This window comes from Bombyx mandarina, chromosome 08, assembly GCF_030267445.1.
Source record: "Bombyx mandarina strain Sakado chromosome 08, ASM3026744v2".
Classification (NCBI taxonomy): Eukaryota; Metazoa; Arthropoda; class Insecta; order Lepidoptera; family Bombycidae; genus Bombyx; species Bombyx mandarina.
The window spans coordinates 4,262,157-4,273,983 of NC_143215.1; the positions used below are offsets into that span (position 1 = coordinate 4,262,157).

At 38.5% G+C, this 11,827-nt stretch overlaps 1 protein-coding gene across 2 annotated transcripts in view; it reads right to left on the reverse strand.

Moving 5' to 3' along the window:
• Window positions 1-7,586, reverse strand: part of LOC149502456 (uncharacterized) — a 210,857-nt gene extending 203,271 nt beyond the window's left edge. Inside the window, exon 1 of one of the 2 annotated variants that reach the window (XM_089729419.1) lies at window positions 7,058-7,586. In XM_089729419.1, the coding sequence (XP_089585545.1) occupies window positions 7,058-7,276 (219 nt within the window). In that variant the 5' untranslated portion in view covers window positions 7,277-7,586. Of the gene's footprint in view, window positions 1-2,779; window positions 3,095-7,057 lie in introns of those variants that run through there. The other variant, XM_089729420.1, reaches the window with a different exon arrangement.
• Between the last annotated feature and the right edge of the window lie 4,241 nt (window positions 7,587-11,827).

An 11,827-nucleotide genomic window follows, 5' to 3' on the forward strand; every position in this document is an offset into this window, starting at 1 on the left:
GATAACGTCTAAGAAATCTGGATGTTCATTCACTCTATCTAATGGGCGTGCTTCTAATTATTTGAGTCTACATTGAAACTCGTAATACCAAATCTAAGAATTTTTGTATGACACATTTCCTGTGACGACGAGGAAAATTGAATGTCTCACAGAAAATAACAGAATTACAATAACATGTAATATCTTCAGTCTGTATCTTGGTTTGATTGATAGATTTATTTTTATTCTGTTAAGTAACCAAATATTACCAAAATCGAAAAATATAACATTAATAGAAACTAGTGGTCCCCCCATAGTCGAAATTCGACTATAATTAATTGAAATTATAAGTTTTTACACTATTATGATTCTATTTTCAAAGACTATTATACTTTATAAACACAGATTTCGCCAAGACTACACTTTAGACAAATATTAATACAATAATATCAGACAAACAATATTTTAATCTATGCTCAATTTGATAACAGACTAAGCAATAAGAAGAGTATCGATATATTACAATAATCAAATATAGGTAGTATGCATGCGTGTGTGTGTCAAAACTGTCAAAGACATTGTACTATGTATAATGTTTTTTTTATTGATTTAATGTATTTCTTATGCATAACTTTAAAAAAAATGTTAGCATTTTGCACTCCCTCTCTATTATCTATAAGTGTGGGAAATTTCATAATCCTCCGTCCGCGCAATTTTCGTAAAAAGGGGTACAAAGTTTTTGCTTCACGTATTAATATATAGATGATTCTTCATGTATGTATTGTAATGTCGAATCTTCATACATGAGTCAGACAAACATTTCAGAGGCCGAGCTATTCATACCTGTAATTATTTATTTTGGATTTACCGATGCAAAAACCGTTCTGGTTTGTTTTTGGATTTCTAAAATCTCATGAGTAATCTGAGTTTATTTGTTTAGGGGTTCCTTTTTCTCCGTAAATTGGGAAACGAGCTTGCGACTAAAACATTGCAATTTGAATGCCTCGTTTTGAAACACAAGGTCGAAATATCAATTCCACCAGACCATCACCGATCTCAATAAAAACACATAACTGCTTTGCGACAGAAATAGGTAGGACGGTGGTACTGTTTCTGTCCGGACTTACAATACGCCATAACCTCAGTAATTAGACTAATTGTATTTTTAGCGAGTTTAACTTTTAGCGCGCAGAACCTGGCGCGCGATTAGAAATATATTGTAGTAGGTAGGTACAGGTCTTTCAATCGAAAAAACTGGAATTTTACATTACATTAGCTACATTTTTTTTCCCTATCTATTCACTAGTAGCTTAAGAGGATATTGCAGCTATGCCCGGACGGGTTAATGAGCTCACGGTCTGAACCTGAGAGAATTTGTCAGAATCTTCTCAGTGGGTTGCGTTTCCGATCCGGTGGTAGATTCTGCGAAGCACTGCTATTGCTAGGGCTAGTGTTAGCAACGCCCCCAGGTTTGAGCCCCGAGAGCTCACCTACACGTTAGAATTACGCTGACATAGCCTCTCGAGGCTAGGTAGGAAAGGAAAAAAAAATAGTAGAGCTTAAAAGTATTTTTTCATAAATTATATTTCTGAATACTCGCACCATTTCCCCCTGAATAGAGCACGAAAAAGACAATTTGCTGTGACAGCAACTAAAATTAATTGTGTTGAAATCAACATTTCATTTTTCCCTTCTATTACTAATAATTTTTACTGATGGTAGGACCTCTTGTGAGTCCGCGCCGGTGGGTAACACCGCCCTGCCTATTTCTTGAAGCAGTAATGCGTTTCGGTTTGAAGGGTGGGGCAGCCGTTGTAACCATACTGACTTTAGAACTTATATCTCGAGTTGGGTGGCGCATTTACGTTGTGGATGTCTATGGGCTCCATTAACCACTTAACACCAGGTGACCTGTGAGCTCGTCCACCCATCTAGCAATAAAAAAAAACTACCACCAAAGAGAGTTTAAAAAAAAAGCTATGTTTATCCATACTCCCTATTTCGGCCGTTCCCGGAGCCGAAAAGCGGATAATAAACCTTGATCTAAATAGAAAACAATGTATTTGTGAATGTAAGTATCATTTTAAGAGTATCATATTTCGTCGGTCCGCAACCCATCCCAAACAAAAGTTCGGGGGTCAATGAACACGAGGTCAATGAACGAGATTATTTTATTTTACAGTTATCAGGACCCTAAGAGAAAGGCTTGCTTTTTTATCATTCATACTTTGTACTGATACTTTTCAAAAAATAAAGAAAAACTGAATTCGTTGCACATTACAGTCATGTCAGAGATCTATTTGTTAGAATTACGAAATTATATTCGATTTATTATATTATTCGTTTATTATTATATTAGTTGCAGGAATTATTAGCAAAGTCTTGTTTAATTATTGAATTCTTTATCTTAGAGATAGATCCAAACATTTGAATCTATAGGTACTTTGTAATATTATAAAGCTGAAGAGTCTGTTTGTTTGAACACGCTAATCTCAGGAACTACTGGTCCGTTTTGAAAAATTATTTCAGTGTTAGATAGCCCATTTACTGAGGAAGGCTATAGGCTATATAGCATTACGCTAAGACCAATAGGACAAATAGGACCAAGCGGACCACCAATAAAGAAAGTTTCAAAATAGGGGTATTTTTTCCTTTTTGAGAGCTTACGCTATATTTAAATATACGCCAAAGTAACTATTCCACGCGGACGAAGTCGCGGGCAAAACTAGTCCTTAATATGTTTACAATCTGATTCACCTTATTATGCTCAAAACTAAAATGTCCTCGGAAACCAACTCACGTAATGGTCCGTCTGGGGATATTCAGGAGCCGTCGCGGACGGATCGCGCGGGGAAACAGTCAGAACGTGACTATCCGGTTCAATCTTCAACTGAGCCACGCACGCAAACCACAAACACGCATTCAAAAACACAAATAAATATTTCCGTATTACGTTTCTTATCATTTTCACATCACTACCGAAGCATTCGTATCGTTATCATCGTCCTCGCAAATCCAAAAATTTTAATTTAACTTAACCCCTTCGGATCGCGGCGAAACACTGATTGACCGTAAAACTATTGCATTCGAAACTGTTACTGCTAATAGACATATTGTTTAGTGATTAAGATAGGAGCAGGTTATCAATTTTTGGTCCAACGTGCCGATAATAAGCGTCACGCACTCGAAAACCGCTGAAACGAGTTATCGATACAACACCGCAGATAAGATTACCGACGATATAAGTTGTAAGGGAATTGTTCCCGGCGAAACAAACGATAATCGTCCGCCTCCTTAATGGAAAACAAAACTTAATAAGCAAACAACTTTTTGACTGGTGGTAGGACTTCTTGTGAGTCCGCGCGGGTAGGTACCGCCGCCCTGCCTATTTCTGCCGTGAAGCGGTAATGCGTTTCGGTTTGAAGAGTGGGGCAGCCGTTGTAACTATACTGAGACCTTAGAACTTATATCACAAGGTGGGTGGCGCATTTACGTTTTAGATGTCTATATGCTCCAGTAACCACTTAACACCAGGTGGGCTGTGAGCTCGTCCACCCATCTAAGCAATAAAAAAAAAACGAATTCATTCTCTTAGTCACAGTTAATAAATATTGAACAGTTTTTGCATGCCAATAATGCGTTACTTATGTTAAGTTGTAACTCAAACGTTCGAATGCTTCTATAGACCTTAAGACATGAGAACGAAGCCTTAAATGTACCTATTCTATAGCGGCTTTCCTATCTTTCAAAAGGAATGAAAAGTTATTAAACTTGTACTACACAATAATATTACTTAGCATTTGAAGGCGTCACTCAGCGCGTGTTAGGTATGTACCTAACCTCAATATTTGGTACCTGCCTGAGCACTTTAAGACTTAATAGCACTACGATTTATCTACTAAGCTAGACACCGAACGTTTTGTCTACTAAGCTATTATAATTTTCCATTAATTTAGGTACAATATTGAAGAATTAATATTTTCTTCGGTTTTCGCTGGTGGTAGACACAATTCGACCGAAAGCTATGGAGAAAAGTCATGCCATGTGGTCGCGATTCGCAGCAGTAAGGGAACGATTAAGAAGAGAAGACACAAAACTAGTCGTCCCACGAAAACTGTGTTCGAAGTGTCGGAAATGAAAGACAATAAAAAAGCCGGGCATAAACAAAAAGCATAAAAACAGAAAAGAATTACAACGTAAATGCGCCCCCCACATTGAGATATATGTTCTAAGGTCTCATTATAGCCACAACGGCTGTCCCATTCTACAAAACGAAACGCATTACTACTTCACGGCGGAAATACGCAGGGTGCTGGTACCTACTCGCGTGGACTCACAAATGGTCCTACCACCAGTAAAAGTCCTACCACCACTAAATTTGAATTTATTTTTGAATAGAATTTTTTAGTATTTTAAGGGATTATAGGCATTATTTTCGACGTTATCCCACAATGAACCCCTGTGGTACGTGTTTATTGAATTATTTTTAAACTCTACTCGAATTATAAAAAAGACCAGAAAAAGACCAGGGACCAGATTTTGAAAGTGAGCACGGAAGGTCCAACGACTGTCCAGAATTAGGCCGAGGTACTTCAACTGCACCCCGACCCCGATACGGACGCCTCCAACCGCGATATGGGCATCGACAGGTGGCACTCTCCGGGGCCTGTGGAACCACATGGCCTCGGATTTACTGAGCGCCACGTCGAGGCCCAATCTCTTGATTTTTCCGACGACATGCGCCACCCCAGCGGTAGCAAGACGGGAAGACTCAGCAAAACTCCCCCCGGGCCACGACCAACGTGTCGTCTGCGTAATTGACTACGCTCAGATCCGGGAGGAGGGCACCCCTCAGCACCCAGTCATACCCGCTATTCCACAAAAGGGGGCCGAGCACCGACCCGTGTGGAACACCGTGCACGACCGGGAATCGGTGCAGGATCCCACCGTGTCCGGTACACGTGACCGATCTGTCCTCCAAGTAGGAACCCACCAGCCAGCGATGGTGGGAGGTTACTCCGTGTCGTTCCAGCGCCCCCCCCTATCACGAACCAGAGCAGGGTGTTAAACGCATTGGCGATATCGAGCGACGCCGCCAAAGAGGGTGGTGGTACCTACCCATGCGGACTCACAAGAGGTGCTACCACAAGTAAGTTTTTCATTCGAAAAATTGGTATCTGGTCACCGGACGTCCTATCCTTTAGGCCACAACGACTTCAAACTAGGCCTTCTGAAACCATTTAATATCAGGCATTCGATATCAAGCACTCAATAGTAAATAATCATGCACATATCTGAAAAATTTACCAATTTAATATAGCCTTGTGTTATTATAAAATAATTTTAAATTTGAACTTGTACATTTAAATTTAAAATAATCTTTAGCTCTCTTTATTCATCTAAATTTGAAACGACATAAAACGCTAACACATCGAACGTACCTACATATATTCTGACTTTGAAAATTTAAAAATAAAACAGTCCATAGTACAAATCACTCAAAAAGAGATTTACTTCTGCAAACACATTACAATGTCTAAATACGTTTTATACTAAACAATTTTATTGCTGAGTAAACAAAAAAAACTTTTTACTCAGCAAAATATAGCGTAAAACAAAAAAAAACACTCTGAAAATCCATAAATATTCGGACCGCAAAAAAATAAAGATATAAAGAGATGAATTGAACTTGTGTCGATAATGATGTAATTTATATGGCGTCGGCATTCTGACATGTCTGTATTTAGAGCGGGAACTGTAAATCAAAACTAAATAATCTTAATTCGAAATGCTTTATCTACACGACTGTACATTATCGGACACGGCTAAATACGTTTGGCAATTAAGATGTTTTGATACAAATTGACTATGTCAGTAGCCTCTCTGTATCAGATATACTAGTTTCAAAGTATTTACTTGATGTAGAATTTATTAACGAGATCGCAATATTTTGCCTTCTAACAATCTTAATGTGTACATAGACTAATAAAATACAGTCACAGTCGACGCTTGTAATTTATAACGCTTCGTGAGTAACGGATACAATTATAAACATTTTACGTGTTCGATGAAAGCTTTAGGGCATTTCGCGGCCGGAAATTGTGTGATATTGATTAATGTATACATATATATTAAAGAAGAATAAGAAGATTTTTGGAACAAGTTCCTTAAAGGACGATGCGGAGAGGTACCCTAACCGGGAAAAAACGTCCGTAACGTAAGATTTTTATTAGTAATGCACACAGTGTACGACTTAACTTTGTAATAACGTACAAAAAACAGCATATTTTTTTATCATTCATTGACCACGACGTTCGTTTGCGCAATACACTAACTCTTATGCAAACAACTGTGAATGAAGTGTACTACAATAAGTTCGCACGCTACCGAATGAACGTGGGTTGTTGCGAAACCTCCAGTTTCATTTTCTTTATACCTCGAATAGAACTTCGTGCCTATCCAGTGTCCCACGACACCACACATCTTTTTTTTTTATGTTTTACATACTTTTCGTCAAATTCTCAAGTAGAAGGTTAGGAAAAAAAACATTTTGTTTTGGCCAGGCGGAAATTTTCAGAATTTGACACACGCGACGTGGTGAGCGAACAGGGTATGTTGGAGTAGAAAAAACTTATTTTTTTATGTGGGAAAAACCTTTTAATCGATTTTTAGGCAGACGAGCTTACTGCCTTCTTGATGGCAGTAAGCTACCCTGTATTCTGTTTCATCAGTAAATCAGAAGCACTGGATTCTCTCATAGAATATTGTGTTTTGGTGCGGGCTGTATGGGCCGGGCCGGTTGCTGTGATTAAGAAAACTTGCGCTTTGTGCTGCAATACGGTTTATTTGTATGTTTATTGATATTTTATTATAAACACGTCCGCTTGCGGTGAAAAATAAAAAAGGAAGAGACTGACCTCAACAATGTTGCCAGTCATATAATTTTATTTTCCATACTAAAATGTTGGAGTTGCCCACAATTAGTACTCTTAATAAACGGATAAAGCTTTCGTTTGGGCTCTAAGTAAAATGGCGAATGATTTTATAAATCAGATAGGATTATTATTTGTATACTTACAGACATCTGATCCGGTCCTAGGCTCAGCAACTCCTGAGAGGGTAACGGTAGATTGGTCGTTCCAGTTGCAGTGGAATCCGCGACGGTGAGCCCCAGGATTTCCGGAATAGCGTTCAGGACGCTTTTCCCGGGAAGGAGAGAGTACCTCTGATTAATATGTGCATTCTCCCCGGTCCAGAGTACTGTCGCAAACCACACCGTGACTGGCCATTTCTTCATCGTGGTCTACATAATTCCACACCACATTTCACACAATGAGCACAGTATTTTTAACAAGTTTTGATTTGAACAACATTCACTCTCACTTGAGTTAATCAGAAAATTATTGCATTCCTTTAAGTTTATTACACTGAGCACATAACAAGAAAATACACTTAACACAAATACATACAATAAATACACTTAAATAACGTTTCATTAATTGATTGATTCATGATTTGTGCAATAATTGTATCAAATTTTTCTCGTAGCTGGTTATTTTACTAGGTACTCTTCGAGTCAATATCGTCTCAATAGCTTTTTCTCTTTGTCTCTAGAGGAATATAATGTACCTTTGCTGAAATCACTTTTAATTCATTAGCTAGAAACAAAGTGACACACGCGATCATTTAATGGGTTATTAGCAACATTTCTTAGAATCTACCCGTGATCATGGCACTTGCAACAGTACCAATATATCGTGAAGGTATTAAATGTGAAAATGGTGGTCAGAACCAGATAAATATTAGAGTGAAATGCCAATAGTCACGTGGTCAGAACCCGATAAATAATAGAGTGTGTAATGATAATAGCCACGTGGTCAGAACCCGATAAATAATAGAGTGTGTAATGATAATAGTCACGTGATCAGAGCCCGATAAATAATAGAGTGTATAATACCAATAGTAACGTGGTCAGAGCTCGATAAATAATAGAGTGTGTAATGCCAATAGTCACGTGGTCAGAGTCCGATAAATAATAGAGTTTGTAATGCAAATAGTCGCGAAAGCTTAAAACGAGTAAGTGAGTTAAAAGAATATGTATTTTGAGGTTCAGCAGATACAGCTATAATTATCGACTTTGCAATGAGATCTCATATTACCTCTATGCCTATAAATATTTATTTTAAACTATGTAAAAATAAGGCAAAAGTGATAACTATGGTTAGTTATCCACTTCTCTATTATATTTTCATTGACAATACGTACCGAAAACATCAAATAAAATATCAATTGAGTCGGAAAACGAGCGATTTGAAGCGAAACATTTGAATTCAACACTTTAACCTTTCGTGTCGCGATTCACAATTAGAATATGATGACAGGATCCGACGGAAGCGGAGTACACAAAGGTATTTGACAGGAATTTAAGATCGACGAACGAGATTAATTTATAAATTGGATTCTGGGGAAAGAGAGCGACAAACAGACGTCAAAAAACACGTTGTAAGCAGAAAAAATACGAGAGCTGATGTGATTTTTGTTTTCTTCGTTTAGTTCTTTGTAAGAGCAGAGGATAAGCGTAAATAAACGGTTGTCTGTTTTGAAGTGAATTCTATAGGCAATTCGACAACAGCCGTGTGGGTAAGACGCTCGGTATTTTCGTATCGAGTGAAGCGACAGACAGACAGGAGCATAAGACTGAAAGGAAAAAAAACTACAAACGAATCCGTAGAAAAGTCGAGAACTATAGATTTCTAATTGTGGTTCGTACGATTTTCGTTCTATTTGGAAGAAAAAAAACTCTCGATTAGTATATCCTTAATGGTTTTTGAAACTGTTTACCTTCGAAACATCAAACTTGACAAGTCAAGTAGATAGATACTCCGTAAACTATTCTCTATAGTTTATTTGCTTGAAGTAGGACGGGAGTCGATCCAATACCGAAAGCTCTTATGTAACTTGTACTTTGTTAGGGCCTTCATCAATTAAATTTCGAAGCGTGGATTTAAGCATTGAGTACTTTTTTATTTCATTAAACAAAATTCGTCTGTTTAGTATCGGTCTAATATAGCACTACAGCAACACTAGTGATACACCGAGAATGGGAAGTAGTTTTCTTTGAATATCATACCAGTGTACTGCAATCGTCGATCAGTGTTTACTGGTAGTAGGGCTTATTGTAAGCCTGCCTGTTTCTCCCGCGGAGAAGTCATACGGGCCAGTTTGAGGGGTGGTTCAGCCGTTATCACATTTCAGATTTCACCTTTAAAGTGGCCCCTGGACAGTGGTAACTTCACCCCAAGTTCCAATGAGCTTCTGGTTCTCATTCAGTTGGGTAATCCGGGACACTGACGTCATCACCTAGGATGCCTGAGGGGCTACCGTACCGACACGGCCGACGTAGAATCCTCGAATATCGTCTCGACGACCCTTCGGTTGAGCGTCCTAGGGGTGGCGTCTCGAGTCTGGCTGTAGTGTTGACCACGGAAACCCCTCTACTCTCCCCAGGTTCTTACTCCAAGCGGAGATCGGAAGTCGGGTGAGGGAGTACAAGGGGAGTCGTTTGATGACAAGTGCCCTAATGGCATCCTTGAGTCCGCGGTCTGCTGCTAACATTTTCAGACCGTCTAGTCCCACATATCCCGCGCAGATACGTTCAGCCCTCTGCCCGAAAAAAAAAGTGAAAAAAATTTGAGCTTGTTCACCAAGAATACCAATAAAGAAAAAATCTTCAATGATAATTCTGTCCTACTACGAGGGCGGCACTGAAAATTTCGGAAATTAACGAAGTGACACAACATTACTATTTAAAAATGTATTTATTGCTTTTCGAAGTATTCTCCGCGAAATTTGACACATTTTTCCATACGATGGAACCAATCATTGAAGCAACCATTCCATTCGGAAGTTGGGGTCTCCAAAATGGCCGTTTTGTAGGCGTCCACAGCTTCTTCAGGTGATGAAAATCTCTGTCCACGCAATTTATTCTTTATTTTAGGGAAAGTATAGAAATCATTAGGGCTTAGGTCGGGGCTGTACGGCGGATGGTCTAATAATTCTATGTTTTCTTGCTCTAAAAACTCTTTTGTTCTGTTCGCGATGTGAGAACTCGCATTCTCGTGATGGAGGATAATGCGGCGGTTGCAGTTCTCTTTACGGAGTTCAGAAACGACCTGTGGCAAACAAATGCTAGCATACCATTCTGCATTAACCGTTCTTTGTCCCTCGAGAGGAATAGTAGTAACATGGCCGGTTTTGGAGACAAACGTGGCCACCATTTTTTTTGCAACACTCCGTGAACGAACAATTTTTGTTGGCTTTAACTCATTTTCGAACACCCAAACTCGTGACTGGTTTTTTGTTTCGGGTTCGTACGCGTATATCCAGGATTCGTGACCCGATACAATGTTGTATACAGCATTTGAGGATCCTGCGTGGAATCTTTCGAGAGTTCTGACGCACCAGGTAACGCGAGCCGCTTTTTGCTCTTCACAGAGCGAATGCGGTATCCATCGGGAAAACAACTTTTTTACACCTAATTGTTCATACAAGATTATTTGTATTTGACTCAAGCCAATGTCTAAAGTTGCTTGAATTTCGCGGTATGCCACATGTCGATCTTCCTCAATCAGCTTACGCACAGCATCAACGTTTTCTTGAGTGACTGCAGTTTTTGGACGACCTTGACGGGGATCATCACTGAGCTTGACACGTCCACGTTGAAACTCAGCAAACTAGCGATAAATTGTGGTTTTGGATGGGGCTTCATCACCAAATGCAGAAATCATCCGGTCAACACACTGTTTTTGTGTTAAACCACTTCGATAGTCATAATAAATCATTGCTCTTGAATTTTCTCGAGTCAATTCCATTTTCTCAACAACTAAACAAGTTTGACAAAATCTCGTGACAAGACCGAGAATCTTTTTTTAAATAAATAAATGGTATTCGATTTTTAAAACCAAGGAGTTTTCAATTATAAAGATTTTAATATGACAGGAACACTGGAAATATTCAATTCCCGATACTTTTAGTGCAGCCTAGTATTGTTCAAAGTAAGCAACCCCGGCCATCCCCACTCCCCCGGTCCGGGAGCGAACTTTCTGGCTTCCGGCTTGAAGGATAAACAATTTTGAAATTGATCGCGTAACTCGACGGCTGTATTCATCTATAAGCCTCAGCAAACTCCTAACATGTTTTCATAAATCACACAAAAACAACTGACTCGTTAATAACACTAGATAGAAACTTATCAATCATCCTTTAAAATTTTACAAATTATATTATAGTGTTTTCTTTGGTATTAGCGTATCGTAGACAAAATTAAAACTAAATCTTCTTCTTCTATATAAGTATATATGAAAATGAATTGCTGTTCGTTAGTCTCGCTAAAACTCGAGAACGGCTGGACCGATTTGGCTAATTTTGGTCTTGAATTATTTGTGGAAGTCCAGAGAAGGTTTAAAAGGTAAATAAATATGAAAATGCTCGGAATTAAATAAAAATAATAATTTTCTTTTTCCTTTGATGTGCCCCCCGTCGGACCGATTCCTTTTGTTTGTTTTATGTTTATGTTATACAAAAGTTTAGGTCTTTTATTTATCGAGTGAGGCACTACGAAGTCTACCGGGTCAGCTAGTATAAAATAGAAAAGTAGCAAAGAGAAAGGCGTTAAGTTATTGTTCGTACTTAATTATTTTGTTTTTACACCATGGGAATTTTCCACTAAGCAACAAATAATAATTTGTTGTATTTATTTCCTTATCTCCCGCTTAATGCTACCTTATCATTTAGCTTCAAGATAATTGTCATTCTAAGAAGGAATATTGTTTGCCGATTACTAATGATA